The sequence below is a fragment of the Microcaecilia unicolor genome, chromosome 5 (assembly GCF_901765095.1).
Source record: "Microcaecilia unicolor chromosome 5, aMicUni1.1, whole genome shotgun sequence".
Taxonomy (NCBI): Eukaryota; Metazoa; Chordata; class Amphibia; order Gymnophiona; family Siphonopidae; genus Microcaecilia; species Microcaecilia unicolor.
In genome coordinates, this window is record NC_044035.1 from 180,233,171 (window position 1) to 180,253,080 (window position 19,910).

The 19,910-nt window shown below is 45.1% G+C and overlaps 1 protein-coding gene across 1 annotated transcript in view; it reads left to right on the forward strand.

Annotated features, from left to right (window-relative positions):
- Positions 1 to 398: 398 nt before the first annotated feature.
- FA2H (fatty acid 2-hydroxylase) overlaps positions 399 to 19,910 on the forward strand; it is a 209,202-nt gene continuing 189,690 nt past the window's right edge. Inside the window, exon 1 of the mRNA XM_030203632.1 lies at positions 399 to 728. Coding sequence (XP_030059492.1) covers positions 453 to 728 — 276 coding nt within the window. The 5' untranslated portion in view covers positions 399 to 452. The remainder of the gene's footprint in view (positions 729 to 19,910) is intronic.

Below are 19,910 nucleotides of genomic sequence, written 5' to 3' on the forward strand. Positions count from 1 at the left end.
ATAAGAAATGAAGGGGTGTGGCCCCTCATAAATAGCAAGCGAGGAGGCATCTGTCCTGAGCAGTGGGATCATATTTTGGGAAAGCTGGTTGCAAATGTATTGAACACCAGAAAAAGAGGGTCGATGTGCTTATCTATTGCCCTTTATAGCTGTGTGAGGTTTATACATTGGATTCATACGAGAAGCTTGTGCTAAAAAGCAGGTGTCTGGCTCCCAACCGGGGGGGCGGGGCCACTTCATAGATATATGAAAGTGTTGCAAAGCAGGTGTTTGGCTTCCAATCGACCTCGGAAGGCGGGGCTCCCTTCTGAATAGTGCAGTACTATGTAGATGAGCAGGTGGCCAGCTTCCAATTGGCTTCTAGGAGGGCGTGGTTATCTCCTGAATAATATGGCTTTGTGTAGTGGAGTGTGTGGCCGGTGGTACATAGATAGAAAGTCTCTTTTACAGTGATGGACTCGGCGGTGGGTAGAATCCCTGCAGCGGAGGTGCAGCGGCATCGTTCGGCTACCTCGTGCTGGGTGCTGTGCGGCCGGCGGGTCTATGATGTCACGGTTTTCCTGAGGTTGCACCCGGGCGGTCAGCGGCTGCTTTTAAGCCGGGCGGGCTGCGATGTCAGCCGTGAGTTACAGGGTCCTCCGCATCGCCACTCGCGCAACGCACTCCGCTGGCTGGAGCAGTACTATATCGGGGAACTCCAGGAAGATGAACAGGGCGTCGCCGGCCAGGTGAGTGGCGAGTTATGCCAAAGTGAAATGGATGATCAGAGAGCTGTAGGGGGACCCACCGATCCCTTCAAAACTTGAGTCAAAGGGGCATTTATGGATGGGAAGTGGAGGAGCTACATCTCTAGCCTTTATTATTTCAAAAGTTTGATATGGGATCCTATTAATAGAAACAATACATAATTTTTTTTTACTTTAGTTGAGATATACTAAAAAATCTTTATAGTTGACCTCTGTGGAAAAAGATTTAAAAAAAAAAAAAAGTCAAATCTGACCGGCGCTAATGGGAAGTTAAGTTAAAAATTGATCTAAAAAACATACTAAGCACTTGGTGTTGCCTGGTACTGTTACGCTGACCTACCCAGATACAGTGATTTGCCCAGCTAAGAAAGGAACATTGCTATCTCCTGTCAGAATTTTAAAGTTAATCTTTATGTGGATATATGACTCTGGAGGGGCAGTTTAGCTAGCCAAGCCCTTTTTATTTCCCACATCCAGAGTCTTGCCTAGCTAGCTCAGTGAAGTGCAGTTTATTAGGTTGAGTATGGGCATTAACCTAGGCTGGACAGAGTTTTCTCTAGGTCTGGGACAATCCCAATAGTTGGGAGAAGAAAGGGATCATTAAAGTGAAGCGGCTACTGAAGGGAGATAAATCAAGATAGGCCTTTTCAAATGCTGAAGAAAGTGTAGCGCTATAGAAATTATTATCAGTAATAGTATATTGTAGGTTGCAGTGGATCCTTATTTTCCAGTCATGACGTTAGTTGAGTCGTCATTAGCAAATGGCTGTGGATGTTACAAGCCTTGCAAATGTGATCGTTGATTTAAAAAAAGAAAGAACCGCATCATATTTCAAAGATGATAGAAAGTATAACTTCTCACTTTAAAACACGCAGCCCAAAAAATGGGCAATAATATCGGAGAACAAGTTTTGAAGTAGTTTGACGCAATGATTTAGTAGAAAGCACAATTTTAAGAGGTGCATTTACAAGTTTTGCTTAGGCACTTAACATGAGAACTGTTAACCCAAAATGCTGCGTTAAATGTAAGGACACTGAGGGCACATAGTCCTAGAGTATCTGCATTGTGCATGGAAATATCCAGTTTTGAGGAATTTTGGAATGAAGTATGTACTCATTTGTCATTTCCATCATCATGTGGGAAAGAGCAAATGAGCAGAAGTTTCTACCAGGTATGATAGATAAGGTACCAATAGGTATTTCTATGGTAATATTTGCTATTAGGAAATATATCTTTCTCACTGTGAGACAGCCTATAGAAGAAAAACCTCCCGATGGAGATATCAAATGAAGAGTCTGTTAAGGATGGAAAAATCTTTTAATGGATGCAATGGCTTGAAAAAAAAAATGCCTTATAATATGGCTTCCAGACCAGGAAGTGAAATAATAACTTTACATTTCTCTTCTGGGCAGCTGTGACTCAGGTTGCTAACAGATTAGATAGAGATAGGAATAAGCTGAAAACAGAACTCTGGGCTGCAGAATATATTGCTGAGTTTGAACTGCAGTTTTATGATGAGGGGCCAGTCATAAGGGAAGGGGTTGGGGAAAATGTTGTTGGAAAGAAAATGAAATATGTCCTTCAGTTCTTTGGCAGCACAAATGCTGATGGGGCAATGTGTGTCCGGCATTGACGATAAAAACATTTAAACATAGTATTTCACAACTGGCTCTCTGTTCACATTTACCTTTGTATAATATATGCTGGTGAGTGAGGTTGTTATCCTTTTTTTTTTGCAGAGTTGAAATAAGTATTGAACAAGTTAGTGAACTCTGTGGTTATGTGGCAGAAATTAGGTGGGGTGCAGCTGGGGACACCTAGTGAAACTAAAAGGTGCATCCATTTTACTAGGAGGAAACAATCACAGTAATCTGTTGTCTGTAAACAGATAAAAGTTAGTTCCAGAAATAAGTAACAATTTAGGCAAGCACCAACACCCAACAAGGAAGGGCTGGTGTTTACCTAAGTCTGAGTGTGCATTAAGTTCATAACACCTAAGGGTTGATGGAGGCAACTTCATTGAATAGCAGATATTTTGGAAAAGACAGTGCAGATTTTATGCTGGTTATTCAATTGGGAGTCTCTTTGAACTGCAACTTAGACCTGAACTTTTCAGATGTAGTCATTATGGCATGTCAGTACCTGGACTTTGACTCCTGTACCACCAGCCCTGCACATGCTAACATAGAGTAGCTTAGTAGTTGGAACACCGGTCTTGACATCCAGAGGTGGCTGGTTCAAATCCCACTGCTGCGCCTTGTGACCTTGGGCAAGTCACTTAACCCTCCATTGCCTCAGGTACAAACTTAGATTGTGAGCCCTCCTGGGACAGGGAACTATCTAGTGTACCTGAATGTAACTCACCTTGAGCTACTACTGAAAAAGCTGTGAGCAAAATCTGAATAAGTAAATAACAAACTGATGCTAAATAGCTGACCATTTGGGGAAGACACCTGAAGGACCATTGGGTGAGGGACTAAAATGTGAGTGACAAGAGTAAGCACAAGGTGGATTGAGAGGAGTGCTAAAAGTAGAGGGGGGAAGGGGAGGATGTATAACCAAGAGCTGACAAGAGGAAAGAGTATGAGCAGGGGAGGGGGGAGAGTAAGGAAAGAAAAGGGTTTTGAGCAATAAGTTAGGGGGAGATGAGATATTAAGGAGAAAGTGACAGGTGAACAAATCTGATGTAGGAGCAGCAATTTTATCCAGACTGGACAGTGATGAAGGATAGGAAGGGCCAGCCACCTGTCATGATTAATCTGGCCTTTTTATTTGTTTTGTACAAGTAGCCTTTTCTGTTTAACTAATTCATGTCAAGTAATAACTGCTAGCTTTAATTTTAATTACCCTTCATCTTTACATTTTTTATTTCAGTTTTCTTAAAATATTATCAGGTTTATTTTCGAAAGAGAAGGACGCCCTTCTTTCAACAGAAATTGGGAGATGGGCGTCCTTCTCCCAGGGTCGCCCAAATTGGCATAATCAAAAGCCTTTTTTGGGCGTCCCCAACTGCTTTCCGTCGTGGGGACGACCAAAGTTTCCAGAGGCGTGTTGGAGGCGTAGCGAAGGAGGGACTTGGGCATGCCTAACACATGGGTGTCCTCGACCCATAATGGAAAAAAAGGGCATCCCTGACGAGCACTTGGGCAACTTTACTTGGCCCTTATTTTGTTACGACCAAGCCATGAAAAGGTGCCGGAACTGACCAGATGACCACCGGAGTGAATCGGGGATCACCTCCCCTTACTCCCCCAGTGGTCACTAACCCCCTCCCACCCTCAAAAAACTTTTAAAAATATGTTTTGCTAGCCTCAAATGTCATACCCAGCTCCATGACAGCAGTATGCTCCCTGGAGCAGCTTTAGTGGGTGCAGTGCACTTCAGGCAGTGGACCCAGGCCCATCCCCCCCCCCCCCACCTGTTACACTTGTGGTGGTAAATGTGAGCCCTTCAAAACACACCAGAAACCCACTGTACCCACATGTAGGTGCCCCCCTTCACCCATAAGGGCTATGGTAGTGGTGTACAGTTGTGGGTAGTGGGTTTTGGGGGGGGGGGGCTTGGGGGGCTCAGCACACAAGGTAAGGGAGCTATGCACCTGGGAGCAATTTCTGAAGTCCACTGCAGTGCCCTCTAGGGTGCCCGGTTGGTGTCCTACGAATGCTGGCTACTCCCATGACCAAATGGCTTGGATTTGGTCGTTTCTGAGATGGGCGTCCTCGGTTTCCATTATCGCTGAAAATCAGAAACGACCAAGTATAGGGACGACCATCTCTAAGGACGACCTAAATTTCAAGATTTGTTTGTCCCCGACCATATTACAGGTACGAAATGCTGGGTCCAGGTGTTGCTGCAAAAATAAAATCTTGGAATCATGTGGGCAATCCATTGAAATTTTCAGCCCAGTATATCACAGCTGCTAAAAGCAAATAAAATGTTGGGGATTATTCAAAAAGGGAGAATAAAACTGACAAGATTATGCCTTTACAATTTTGTGGTGTGATCACACCTGGAGTATTGTGCACAATTCTATTCGCTACATCTTAAGATACATGGAGGGGCATAATCGAACGGCGCCGGCCATCTATATAGCTGGCACCGTAAAGCGACAACAGAACCATATTATCGAAAAAGATAGCCAAGGAAATGACGTCAGAAGAAGGCGGAACACAGCGAAGGGAAGGCTAGAGACGTCGGGAGCGCCGCCTCCTTCACTGACGCTGCGCTGCTGGACCGCCACGGAGGTAAATTTAAAAAGAAAAGGGATGTTGGGGGGGGAGAAGAGGGCGGGCAGTTGAACAATGGGAGCGGGAGGGCAGGGGAGAGAGGAGCAGGGATGCGAAGGGGGGGGGAGAAGAGGGTGGGCCAGGCCAACTGGGACATGGGAGCGGGAGGGCAGGGGAGAGACGAGCATGGATGCGAAGGGGGAGGGGAGAAGAGGGCGGGCCAGGCCAACTGGGACATGGGAGCAGGAGGACAGGGGAGAGAGGAGCATGGATGCGAGGGGGGGGTCATGGAAGAGAGAGAGGGGAATTGCTGGATAGGGATTAATGGAGGGGGACAGAGGAGCATGGATGGGAGGGGCAGGGCTCATGGAGAGAGGGGAATTGCTGGATAGGGAATTAGGGATGAATGGAGGGGACAGAGGAGCATGGATGGGAGGGCAGGGCTCAGGGAGAGAGGGGAATTGCTGGATAGGGATTAATGGAGGGGGACAGAGGAGCATGGATGGGAGGGCAGGGCTCAGGGAGAGAGGGGAATTGCTGGATAGGGAATTAGGGATGAATGGAGGGGACAGAGGAGCATGGATGGGAGGGCAGGGCTCAGGGAGAGAGGGGAATTGCTGGATAGGGATTAATGGAGGGGGACAGAGGAGCATGGATGGGAGGGCAGGGCTCAGGGAGAGAGGGGAATTGCTGGATAGGGAATTAGGGATGAATGGAGGGGACAGAGGAGCATGGATGGATGGGAGGGCAGGGCTCAGGGAGAGAGGGGAATTGCTGAATAGGGATGAATGGAGGGGACAGGAGCATGGATGGGAGGGCAGGGCTTAGGGAGAGAGGGGAGTTGCTGGATAGGGATTAATGGAGGGGGACAGAGGAGCATGGATGGGAGGGCAGGGCTCAGGGAGAGAGGGGAATTGCTGGATAGGGATGAATGGAGGGGGCAGGGGACAGAGGAGCATGGATGGGAGGGCAGGGCTCAGGGAGAGAGGAGAAATTGCTGGACATAGAGGGGAGGGAAGAGAGATGAAGGAGATGAAATGAGGGAAAAGGAAGAGAGGAGAAAAACTGCACATGGATGAAGAAAATAGGCAGAAGCTGAGGACCAGAAATGAAGAAGAAAGGAGGAAAGGAAATAAATAAATGGAAATGAAGCCCTGGAAACGGAGTTAAGAGGACAGATAGCAGCAGAATCAGATACTGGGCCAGCATGATCAGAAAAAGAAAGTCACCAGACAAAGGTAGAAAAAAATCATTTTATTTTCATTTTAGTGTTTGGAATATGTCCACTTTGAGAATTTACATCTGCTATCTTATTTTGCAATGTATAGCAATTTGTTTCTAAGAATATTGCTGACAATTCCTGTTAGTGTGGCAAGTGGTAAGCGATCATTTTCACGGGGGGGGGGGGGGGGGGGGGGGAGGGGCGGCACCGCCGCCAACTGATAGTCTGCAGGGGGGCGCCAGAGACCCTAGGCACGGCCCTGTGGTTAGTCACTGCTTATTGCTTGAAATGAGCTATATGTGATCTATTTCTGAGGTCTGCTGTCTACTGTTGTTGATAGGATGCTGGGTTTAATAGGCTTTGGTCTTTCTCTTATGTTATGTGTCCTGACAAAAGTTTGCAAATCATTGGCTTAGCCCTACCACCTCCTGCATCTTCATCTCTTTACCTCTTCTCTTCATCTCACCTTTGAATGTTAGCAAATAACTTTTTTTTGTGTGTGATTGTAGTACTTTTCCCTATACAAAGTATGACAGACACCAAAGGTCATTCTTTCTTAGGTAAAGAACATAGAGTTGACCTAAATAAAGATAATCACCAGTGGAGAAAAGGGTTTGTGTGACATTTAGGGCTGATAAAAGTTAACCTAGGCAAACCCAGAGATTAAGGACATGCAGAGGGTGGAAATATAATGTACTGTGGCTCTGCCTCCTGAATGAGCCCTTCAGGCATAATTCACCCTTAAAACTTGCCTGACCACTTCACTTATGGGAGCCTACCTCTATAATTATTTACTCCTGCCCAAGACAGGAGGAACTTTTCACCTTTTTGCCATACAGTTTAGGATTTTCTGAGGGAGAAACTGTCAGTAGTAAGGTTCACCCCCTTTTAGTCAAAACTAATTTGCATAATTGGTGCCACGCCCACTGACTGCTATTTTTGTTTATCATTCTTGCATACCACTTCTCCCGGAGAGCTACAAAGTGGTTCAGAACAAATAAAATTAACAATAATAAACCAGTAATAGTAAAATAAACATTCAAACTGTAGAAAAGCCAATCTCAAATAACCAAGCTTTGGAATCGGATTCCATATAAATTGAAAATGACTGACTTCACAAATATTCTAAAGTGCTGACCCCTTACAAGAGAACACCCTATAATTTGTATTTTGGATAAAATGCTGTTCATGGAGATATCCATGGCGGTTTACAAAAGAGCCAGGGCTTATTAGCAATACATGGACACGGTTGCAAGTCAAGAGCATACAGCAAGGATGGGGCACTGGCTCCAAACAGAAGGAAAAATGTTCAAAGAAAAGATGATGATCTGAAAGTTGGAACTTTTTTCTTATGGGTATCAAATATAACCCTAGGGAGGGAGCAAAACAAACTTTGACCAAATCATTTGTGCTGAGACTAGAGAATGACATGAGGATAAAATTTGTCCCTGTCCCTGTGGATTCTGTCTCTGTCCCCGCCCCATCCCCTGGGCTCTGTTCTCATCTGCAGAAGCCTCGAACACTTATAATTTTATATTTAAATCTTTTTATTAAAGTATAAAAATGAACAATATGTTGTGCAACTGTTGTGTATAAATTTACAAAAAGAAAACAATAACAACAATGAGCAACTATAATAAACCCTCCCACCACCATCTACCCTTCCAACCCCAACAAAAGCTGACTTTTACTACCCCAAGAAATCTTAATCCTCCCTGTTATGTGCAGGGGTACAAAATGCAACCCGTTCTGTATGTCCTAGAGGGGAGAAATATGCCCTATGAAGCACTGTTATGATTTTTTAAATCTGTGGATGAATGTCATCAACAATCTCAGGATTCAGTCTAGCTCTCCTGTCTTCCACAGTCCCTCCTGCAATAGAAGATGTTTTCTTAGAAGATGTGCTGGTAACAGAATGTACAGGATCCCCCATGCAAATTTTGCTGGCTGTGGACAGCATGTTTGCTTGTTTTTCCAAAAAATAAAAATATTCTCATCTGCATCTATCAAACATAAATAACAGTCCAGTTGATTAACAGGCTTCAAAGTAGAAAGTGACGTGGGGACAAAGTTTGTCCCTGTCCTCACGGGCTCTGTCTCCGTCCCCGTATCATTGTCTAGCCGAGACATAACTGAATTGTAAGGGCTTTCAGTGTCTGTCAGTGCATCTGAGATATCTGTAGGCAGATCTAAGGAGAAGAGTGAAGTTTGAATTTTCTGAACTTTACTGAGCAGGAAGGATCTAAACTCCTGTAGTGTAGGGCCTAAAGGTTTTTTTTGTTTTTCCAAGCTACAAGAGGAACATGATGAAAATCTAGAAACCATCACAATTGAGTATGGCGTATCCAGGGCCCTGACAAGTGTCCAGGCTCCTGTAAAGATCATTCATTAAGGTTAATCCCTTATATTCTATATATAGTGCACAAAATTGTGTATGCAAATTTGGGTGTACAAGTTAATTGAGTAACAAATCAATTGGTGCCAATAATTGGGTGCTAATTATCATCCCTAATTGTCAAATTAGAATTTACGCATGCATCTATAAAAATGCACGCATAAATTCTAGTGTGTGGATCTGGGAGGGGCTTGAGCGTTTCAAGAATTTGCACACAGCTTTATAGAATATGGCAGATCTGCACCTAATTTAGGCATGGGGATTTACACAATAGCACTTGGCACTTATTTTTTGCCATATACAGAATTTGTCCAGTATGTGTAATTTTAGCACTATAATCCACACAGAATTCCAACTTGCTTTTGAAGTAGAAACTGTTCATCTTATAAATTGATCAGTAGCACTTTATGTATGAAATTACCTGTAGAGGGCAGGTGTCCAACCTGTTTAAATATCCCTTTCTTCCCAAGGGATATTTTCCGTAATTTAATTCAATCAATGGTACTAAGCCACGTTGGCTACTGCAGTGGAATCTATGTGGGATGTAAAGAACAACTCACAAAGAAACTCCAGACAGCCCAAAACACAGCAGCCAGGTTGATATTTGGTAAAACACGATTCCAAAGCGCCACACCACTCCGTGAAAAACTGCACTGGCTTCCAATCAGAGATCGCATCACTTTCAAAACCTGCACCTTGGTCTACAAGATTATCTACGGTGAAGTCCCAGGTTACATGATTGACCTGATTAATCTCCCAATCAGAAATAGTACCAGCTCATCACCTGAATCTCCACTACCCAAATTGCAAAGGACAAAAATACAAGACAACCCATGCGTCCAACTTCTCTTACATAAGCACACATCTGTGGAATGCATTGCCACAAGCTGTGAAAACAACCCACGATCACCTAAAATTCAGGAAATCATTAAAGACTCACCTATTCGGAAAGGCATGACCCAGACTGACCCAACTTAAATGCCTCAACCCTGCAACACTTCACTATCAAAGATCGTATTGGACATTATCAAACCTTCCTACCTTTAACCCCATGTGACTGAATCTTATCTTCCCTATACCACCATAACATCTTTTGTACTTGTCCCGTACCGAACTTGGCAAATGCCTTTATGGTATTATGTAAGCCACATTGAGCCTGCAAATAGGTGGGAAAATGTGGGATACAAATGTAACAAATAAATAAAAATGCATTGAGGAAGTTGTTTGATTAAATATAGTGGCATAGTAAAAAAAAAAAAAAAAAAAATCTAGGCCATGTATGAAGCAGGGGAATAGTGAGGAAAAACCCCTCAAAAATAGACAATGTGATGAACATGGTAAATTAAAACAATATAGGAATAATTCAAATTTGTGAGTAGAAATATAATGGAAATGAAAGGGAGATGAAGCAGTTCCTCACAGCAGTCATTAGATTATTTTGAGCTGACCAAAGCTCTGGAGTACGTGTAATGAATAATGCTAAGTAGTGTGGTAACCCAGTTAAGCCAGTATTAAAACTTTGAACTGAATTCTGGCTGCAACTAGCATCCCATGCTCTTAATGAGTTGCATGATCTAGCAGTTTACCACCATATAAAAGCCTTACATAGGGGCCTGTTTAACTTAGCGCCTGCTAATGGATGTTAGCAAGTACTAAATGCTGAGCATTCCATTATACACCTATGGGCCACTTGGCACACGCTAATGTCCATTAGCACGCACTAAGTTAGTAAAAGGGCCCCATAGTATCTTATGCTAACTGGAGCCTCTTAGCATTGGTAGAAGTAATTCCAAGATAGGTAGAATTGTAATAATCCAGTAAATTGATAAAAGCAAGGTTTAGTATACAAATCAAAACTATATCAAGGAATGGCTGCATGGCCAAAATCATCTTGAGAGAGAAAATTAGCTTTTTTAATCTGATCAGAAAACGTTGGTTTGCTATTCAAGATAACACTAGGGATTTTAATGTACTCAGAACCTGTCATCAGGATCTAATGCTCTAGGCTGTGCATCTTCCCCCCCCCCCCCCCCCCCAAGGTGTCCAGCATCTCATCTTCCCTTCCCTTGCCAAGCCTACCACCACCCTACCTCTCCCTCTCCCTGAGCCAAGACTGTAGCGAAAATAAATTGGCCCATGCTCGGTGTGGAACACAGTAGGGCTGAGCAGAGGCCTGTACTGAAAGAAGCTGCTATGAGCATGGTGTGGTGTCTGTGTGCTGTTCGGCTGCACTGGTGATTCATGGCCATCCCAAAATTCTGCCACCCTAGGCAGATACTAGTCTGCCTAGAGGTAGGGCCCTATTCTACGTTCTTAAAGTGAGCGAGTGTGTCTCTCCAGCTAAAATTAAAGAGGAATTACTATACAGAGTGAAGACAACAGAAGCTCCTTAATATCATTAACCAGTTTAGCAGACATCACACAGTGAGCCACTGTTTAAGTTTAGGCACTGTTCTGTCCTCCGACAGCCTTGCACTAGTTTATAGTGTGGCACTAAAATGTGTTTGATGCTTCTACTGTTATTCTCACTTCTAAGGATTTTTCTTCAGCAGTCCTCACTGCAAAGATATGAGCAATGCATTGTGTGTAAAATAGTCTCACGTATAATACAGTCACCCCTTCCTGTCTGTATAAGGACTATTACTATTGGTCTATTCTGCTGCAAAGACCTCTTCTCTTTCTCAGCCAAGCTTGGCTCCTTTGTCTATCTGCTATCATTTCCTGGTCATTCTTACTATCTCTGTCCTGATGAGGTCAGCCGGGTATGACCTTCCCCCTCCAATCGAGGGCTGCCCTCTGGAACCACCCCTGCTAATTTATGGCAGGTTCTGTCCCTATTGGTCCCTTTACCTCCTCCTCCCTGGGCCTGTGTCAGCCCCTTCTTGGCCTCTCTCTCTCCATGAGGCATTCTCCATCTTGCTTCAGACAGCATATAGTAACATAGTACATGACGGAAGATAAAGACCTGAACGGTCCATCCAGTCTGCCCACCAAGATAAACTCATTTTACATGGAATGTGATACTTTATATGTATACCTGAGTTTGATTTTTCCTTGCCTTTCTTAGGGCACAGACCGTAGAAGTCTGCCCAGTACTGTTCTTGTACTGTTCTGAAGCTAACATCGAACCCCCTCTTTCCTGCCTGGTGCGGACACTTCTCTCGGTCCCGGCACTGATTCAAACTGGCTGCCGAGAGTTCAAGCGGCGGCCTCATGAGACTTCCACAGAAGTCTTGCAAAGTCACCATTTGAACTCTGGGCAGCCATTTTGAATCAGCGCCGGGAGAGGTCTACAGCCGCACCAGGCAGGAAAGAGGGGACTCTTTCCTGCCCTGAAGAGGCCACTAGACCACCAAGGCACTACAGTAAGGTACAGGAGGGGAGGGGGAGGGGATAACGGGGGGGGGGGGGGAGAGGGAATCTGGCTTTCTTTGGGGGGGTGTCAGTGACAGGGGGTGGGGGTGTGACAGGGGGCAGGGCTTGTGTCCTCTTTTTTTTTTTTTTTTTTTTCCCCCCCTTGGGGAAAACATGGTAAGTCCTTAACTATGAGTCTCTGGTGCAACTGTATCCCTAGTAGTACCTGAACAATATGCACACTGAATCCACTCCAAGACTTATGTGCCAAAAAATACATAAACAAAAATAGTGCACAAAAATAATACAACATATTAAATAGAACAATATTTGCAGTATTCTGGAAATATATAAAGGTATTTTAACAGATTTGTAAGTCCTCTAGAGACAGGAAAATACATACTGTATATTAATATAACTTTCACTGAGCAACATTTGAAAAAAGCATGAACTAAATCCAGTGTCAGGCATACTGTGAAGTAATACAAAACCCTACAGAATCACTCAGGACCTATAAACCAATTCTGTCACGGAGTTGCACAAGGTCCTTTTTAGAAGAAAGATAAGGTAAACATTGCAGTGGGTTGAAGAACATTGATACACCTACTTGAAAACTAAACAAGCTGAATTAGAACTGAAGTCCTCCAAAGGCACTCAGTGATAACAGAATATACACCCTCTTCAAGTATAGAATAAGTAACAATAAACTAAAAATATAAATATGTAAACAAAAATTAAACTGAAACCCAAGAAGCCATACTCCGCATATAGTGCAAAAACCAAAGAAATGACACATCCCTGTGTATTGTGCAAAATAGAGAGCAGATGTAAATTTCAGAAACTGACACTCCAATTGCTACATGAACAAAATGAACAAAACAAAAACAGAAAATAAGGTGGTACCTTTTTATTGGACTAACTTATTTTACATTTTTGACTAGTTTTTGGAGGCCAAAAGCTCCTAAGTCAGGACAGCATACTATTACAGCAGTTTACTGTCCTGACGTAGAGAATCTAGGTTTTTGTCTCTAAAAGTCAGTCAAAAATGTATTTTTCTTTTATTTATATTAACTTTAACTTATAAAGTGGATTAACTACCGTATTTCATCATAAATTAAAATTCCTTTTTGTCTACCTTTACTGTCTAGCCATTTAGTTTTTCTAATGGTCCTGGTCTCTGGTTACGGCTTTCCTGGAGAAGTAGCCTAGTGGTTAGTGCAATTGACTTTGATCCTGGGGAACTGGGTTTGATTCCCACTGCAGCTCCTTGTGATTCTGGGCAAGTCACTTAACCCTCCATTCCCCCAGGTACAAATAAGTACCTGTATATAATGTGTAAACCGCTTTGAATGTAGTTGCAAAAACCACAGAAAGGTGGTATATCAAGTCCCATTTCTCTTTCCCTTTTAAATCCTTCCAAAGGTCTCCTGTCCATATGCCACTTTTTTTTCTCTCCTGTCTTCACCACTTCATCAGATTTCCTTCTTTATTTTTTTCCTCACTCTGGCCCTCCCATTCTCCTTTCTTATTCCTGCATTACTTCCTCCCGTTTCTTAGCCCTCACAGGAAGGGGGGAAGCATAGGACAATAATAATAAGAGAACTTAGATTCCATTAGGTGCAGCCAATAGTTACCTTTATTAGCATTTCACAGAGCCAAAACTACAAAATAGTTCTCTCCGTGGAGCAGGTTGCCAATCAGCAGTGCACATACTGAAAGACAAGGTCTGCTCAGCTAATACTGCCCCTGACATCACATATATACTGTTATGTGGAGGGGAATAATCGAACGGTGCCGGCGAAATACATGGCCGGTGATATATTTTTGCGGTGCCGCAAACAGCTGGCCAGACCCGTATTTTCGAAAAAGATGGCCAGCCATCTTTTGTTTCGATAATACGGTTCCGGCCAGCCAAATGCCTTGGATTTGGCCAGGGTTTGAGATGGCGGGCTTGGCACGGACTAGGCAGCTGGCTGTTAACACTGGGGCAGCAACATCTCGCTTTTGTGCAATTCAGGTGGCTTTGTAGATGGTTCTGAAATATTAACTTGTAGTATGGAGTGTGCTGTATACATGTTAATTGTATTTTCCTGATCTGACAGCTAAATCAGTTCAGAGATGTATTCCAGCTCTTTTAATAGCAAGGGGTTACTCGAACAGCAATCTGTGCCCTACTGCACATATCTTCAAGCCTAAACCGAGTATGCAAGCATCACTAAACCTCTGGGTGAAGTGGGCTAACAAGATTTTTCCTGGGAAATGTAGAGACTTCATTGGTGTGTGTGTGTGTGTTTATTTTTTCCTGAACAATTCCTGTACTGTAGTGAGAGGCGGAGCTATGGGTTGGACCCAGCAGATAGTGTATGATTGTACCTTGCTTTTGTGTGGGTGGTAAAGAAGGGAGTGGCTCTGAGGCAGATATATCTGTAACTGGGTAGTGCTGCACATTCATACGCTAAACATGCTTTAAAAAAACTGGTTTAATAATGGGGCATTATAGCTGAGGGTTTGAACTATAGACTTCCAACCAGTTTGCACTTTGGATGCATTGTGACATTTTGCTTTCATTGACTGGGTAGCCCTGGTTTAGGTGCTGGATTTCTTTGCCTTGGCCTTTTATTTCTGAACAGATTCCTGTCAAAACATTTTCAGATGTATAACCTTCTGTACTGCTTTTAACACTTGTAAAACTTGCTGCATCAGATACTCAATTAGAAAAGTATGTGTATTTTTAGTACAGATGGACATTTAGTGCACCATTAATTCGATTAATTTTGTTACATTTTAACTACAATTACATTTTTTTTTACCATGATCAAAAATGTTTACTCCTGTCTATTGTCCAGCATTGCTTTCTCTCCCCTGCTTATCCTATTTCACCTTGCCATAACATAGCAGAGGGAAGGCATCAGTTGCAAGCAGCATGTGGGAATTGCTGATGGAGACCCTATGAAGAGCCAGATAAATAAGGGGGAAAGGGGAGCCAAGACCTCTGACCTGGGGGGGGGGGGGGGGGGGAGGGCAGCAGCAGGAGAGGAGAGAAATGGGCGTCTGTGTGTCAGGGGTAACAGGTTTAATAGCAGAAGAGAAGACATTTGGGTGTATGTACAGGGGAAGGATGCAGCAAGACAGGAGAAAGATAAGTACCTGTATGGAGGGGAGGGGGAGCAATGTGCTGTGGGAAGGAAACATGTATATACATAACATAGTAAATGACGGCAGATAAAGACCTGAACGGTCCATCTATGCAACTTTTTTCATTTTATTCAGCAGGTATAAACAATTTCCATGCAGTGGGCATTTACTAGTATCAAGCCATCCAGCCCAGAGGTACAACTAATCGTATGATTAAAAGTTTTAATTGTTGCCCACCCCTATTTGAATAGCATGTTGTGAAGGATAATCGGCTAGGCCGAACATTTGTTCAAAAGGATGTTAAAAGGGGCTTGGCTCCAAACAGGTCATATTTTGCATTGAGTTTATATATGCATATGCTTTTCACAGATAATGGTGGGTGCAGTCGACAGCAAGAGGCCTCCTGGTACTCTCTAGGTCAGTGTTTCCCAAGTCAGTCCTAGAGTACTCCATTGCCAGTAAGAGTTTCAGGATATCCAAAATGAATGTACCTGAATTATTTTCATACACTTCATCCATTGTATACAAATCTCTCACGCATAATCATAGGCGTCGATTCCGTGGGTGCTCGAGCACCCCCAATATTTTCCCGGCTGTCAGTCATCCAAAGTTCCGGTTCCAACATCCCCAGCCCGACCTACCCACCCTCCTCTCCCTCAACAGCCCTCCTTGCATTCCTGCCGCCCAGCCAGTGCTTAAAACTCATTTTACCTGACTGAAGTCGTGACTGCAAAAGAAGCAGAGTACAGCAGGCTCGCCTTCAGCCTTCCCCTTCTCTCTCAGCGTCCCACCCTTGCGGAAACAGGAAATGAGGGCGGGACGCTGAGAGAGAAGGGGAAGGCTGAAGGTGAGCCTGCTGTACTTTGCTTCTTTTGCAGTCACGACTTCAGTCAGGTAGAATGAGTTTTAAGCACTGTGTGAGAGTGCAGGTGAAAGGGGATCTGGGAAGGCACAAAGAAAGGGGGTGCAGGCAGCCGGGGAGCCCCAACGGGGCAGATTTCATGTGCACAAAACCCAAATTCAGAAAGCTGGTCTACCGGAGGCAGAGAGGTTGGCCGGGTTAAGGAAGAAGAGGAGGAACTACCAGTCCCAGAATCCTTCTCTTCCCCACCCGGCTGTGCAAGAGTTAGGGGAGGAGATAGATTGGGAAATGGTCTCGGAGGAAGGTGATGAGGGCCAGCTGGAGAGTTTGGGGGTGGGGGAAGTTGAGGAGGAGAATAAAATGGAGGTTACTGAAGGACTAGGGGAGGAACAGATGGAGATTGGAGCCCTGGCTCAAACCCAAAAAGCTGCTGTAAGAGGGTGGCTAGCTGTACCTTGGAGAGACTGGTGGAAGACCGGAGGAGAGAGGCTGAGGCACTGGGGGAAATCTCTACTAAAGAGGAAACAGGTGCAGCCTGTGGGAGAGAAAGAGAGCTGGGCACAATTGAAACCCCAGCCTGAACCAGGTGGGAATAAAGCTGTGTAACCGTGCTGTAAGAAGGTGCAAGAGAGACTGTGTAAACTGTTTCATACTAAAAAGGTCTGGGCTGCAACCTACCAAGCTATTGGGTTTTTCCCTCTGATAATGTACTGTTCCCGAAGTGAAGTAGTCTGAGGTAAAGTGAAGTGAAGTTATATGGACTGTTTTTGAACCTGAATTTGACTGTGTTGAACCTGAATTGTGCTCTGGGCTGCTAGCCTAAACAACCTGGAGTGAAGGGTGTTTTGTTGATTTGAAGCAAGAAAATAAAAGCTCTTATAAACATTGGGCTTTGAATGTGCCTCTGTGAAAGGAACGGAGGGAGAAGGAAGTCCTGGGAGTTCGCAGGGCCTGGAGCCAAGGCTCAGAGGAGCCAGATTGCTGTGCACTCCACTACAGCAAAGGCAACAGTCGTGTGGAGGAAGAGGCAGCTAAGCAGGGTCGAGCCTGGCTGGGTCCTGGATGGGCGACCCAGCTACAACTAGCTGGGCGGCAGGAAGGCAAGGAGGGCTGTTGAGGGAGAAGAGGGTTGGCAGCTTGGGCAGTGGGGGTTGGAACTGGAACTCGGGGGGGGGGGGCATGTGGGGTTTGGGGTGTCGCTGGACATGGAGGGGAGGGCAGGGGGGGAGAGGAGAAATCGCTGGACATGGAGGGGCGGGGAGGGCAGAGGAGAATCGCTAGACATGGAGGGGAGGACAAGGGAGAGAGGAGAATTGCTGGATATGGATGGGGGGAGAGGGCAGGGGAGAGAGGACAGTTGCTGGACATGAATGGAGGGGAGGGCAGGGGAGAGAGGAGAGTTGCTGGACATGGATGGAGGGAAGGACAGGGGAGAGAGGAGAGTTGCTGGACGTGGATGGCGGGGAGAGGAGAGTTGCTGGACATGGATGCAGGGGCGGGCAGGTGAAATGCTGGACATGGATGGAGGAGATGCACATGGATGGAGGGGAGGGTAGAGAGGAGAAATGCTGGACATGGATGGAGGGGAGAGAAGAGAGGAAGTGAGATGAACATGGATGGCGGTGTGGAGAGAGAGGAAAAATGGTGGCCATGGATGGAGGAGAGGAAAGAGAGAGAGGAAGGAGATGCATATGGATGGAGGGGAGTGAAGAAAGAGGAAGGAGATGCATACTGACAGAGATGAGGGAAAGGGAAAAGAGGATAAAAACTACACATGGATGGAGAAAATAAATGCAGGATCACCGGTGAAACCTTGCCAGTGTCATTAAACTGGATATATTCCTTATTGTGCTTTTCTATTTTGGTGACATTATCTGGGTTGGACAATAATGCATCGTCTAAGTACCAAGGTCACTTTCTTTTGGCCAACCTCCAACTTTTCAAATGTAGAAGCACTAAGGAGTGGTCTGACCAGGTGCATAGTAAAATCTCAAGCGAGTATATTAGCCCTAGGATTGACCCATCTCCTAACCACATGTCTATTCTCAATGAGGTTTTATGGACTGCTGAATAATAAGTATATTGGCTCTGTGTGGGGTAAGCCCTACGCCAAAGATCTGTTAAATGCCATCTCTCTATCATCCCCTGCAGTTGGCGCCTGTTTTGCTTGGCGTACTGCGCTCCCGTGGAGGAATTTATCAACACTTGGTTGTAGCATGACATTAAAGTCTCCCCCTATCAAAAGGGAGCCCTCCATATGTGTAGTGAGCAGATTGTCAAGTTCTAAGTAGAATTCTCCCTGTCCTGGGTTGGGCCCATATATGTCAACCACTGTATATGATTGTCCTGCCAAAGACAAGATCAGGAGCATATACCTGCCCTCCTTGTCTCTGACTATCTTTTTAACCTCCCAGGGCTTGGAGTTGCATAAGGTTATTAATATTCCCTTGCTCTTGATTCCCCCAGATGATGAGGCAAGGTATATTGTTGGGTAATTTTTGTGTGAGCATAGCCGCTCGTACTTAAGCTTGAGATGGGTCTCTTGAATCAGTGCTGTGTCCACCTGTAAGCGGCTCAACTCTCGGAACAGCAGTTGTCGTTTTCTAGGTATATTCAGCCCTTTGACATTAAGTGACATCCATTTTATGTCAGCCATTAATTTTAATTTCTAGTCTCGCTCGCTTCTTTCCCTGCTGCTGCCCCTGCCATGTAATTTGTTCGTGTGTGTCTGGCCCATGAATTCTCTCCCATCACCTGTCTTTCTCTCCTCCTTCAGCCACACATCTCCCCTTCCCCTGTTCCCCCAATAACCCCGTATCATATGGTGTCCAGTGGAATACCACTAGGCCCTTGTGAGTAAGAAAGTGAAGTATAGGTCGCTTACTGCATACCCCAGGAATTAACTTTCAACATATGTAACTAAACCAAACAAGCAGTCTCAGAAACTCTCTCTGCCTCTATATGGGCATAGGTGATCATAGTCCCATGTTTCCCGACATCAGGTTCACCTCGCTGCTCCCGCTCTCAGGTGATTCTCGTCGCCGATTGTTGCCGTTGTAAGTGCTTCGGCCCCTTCCCAACTCGTCTCCATTTCAGTGGGGCATTATTTGATGATCTCCTTTGGGTGCTGCCGATATCTGCCAATTCTTTATCCATCTCGACTTCTGGGCAGGCCACCCGTGCTTCTGCCAGTGATCGCACCTGGTGTTGTTTGCCTTCTTTGTAGAAAACCAATGCAAACGGGTACCGCCAACGATACTGAATGTTTAACTCCCGCAGCACTCTTGTAAATGGTCTTAGCTCGCTTCTTTGCTTTAGGGTCGCTGCCGCCAAGTCCTGGTATATTTCTATCTTATATGAGTCCCAGGTGAAGTCTTGTGTTCGGCGAGATGTTTGTAGCACCTGCTCTTTGAGCTTATAGCTAGTGAAACATGCTATGATGTCCTTCGGTGCTTTATTCCTCGCTGGGCCCAGTGCCCTATGTGCTCTTTCTAGCTGAATGCCATCTTCTTTGATCAGCGTTCCGCCTGCGCCAAGTAGCTCTGCCACCATCTTTTGAACTACTTCTTCGCAATTGTGGTAAGTGGGAGGCCCCGGAACCTCAGATTGCTCCGGCGGCCCCTATTTTCCAAATCTTCCAGTTTTTCTGATTGTTGTTGCTGGGCAGTGCGCAGCTCTGTCATTTGTTGGTCCACCGACCCCAAGGCCTCGCTGTGACTCTCCAGCTGTGATTCCATCTCAGCGAGCCTCGAGCCCAGCTCCCGAATTTCGCTCCGGAGGTCAGCCCCCAGCGTCACAACCTCAGAGCGCAACGATTGCAAGTTGTTGCTAATTTCCTGGAGCCAGTTTTTTAGCTCCAATGGTAGCTCTGACATGGTCGCCGATGCCCCAACTTGATCAGGGTCACTGCTTTGCAGGTGCTGTTCCATCGGGCCTGGTGGTGTCAGCGGTTTCCCGGGCTCCGCCATTT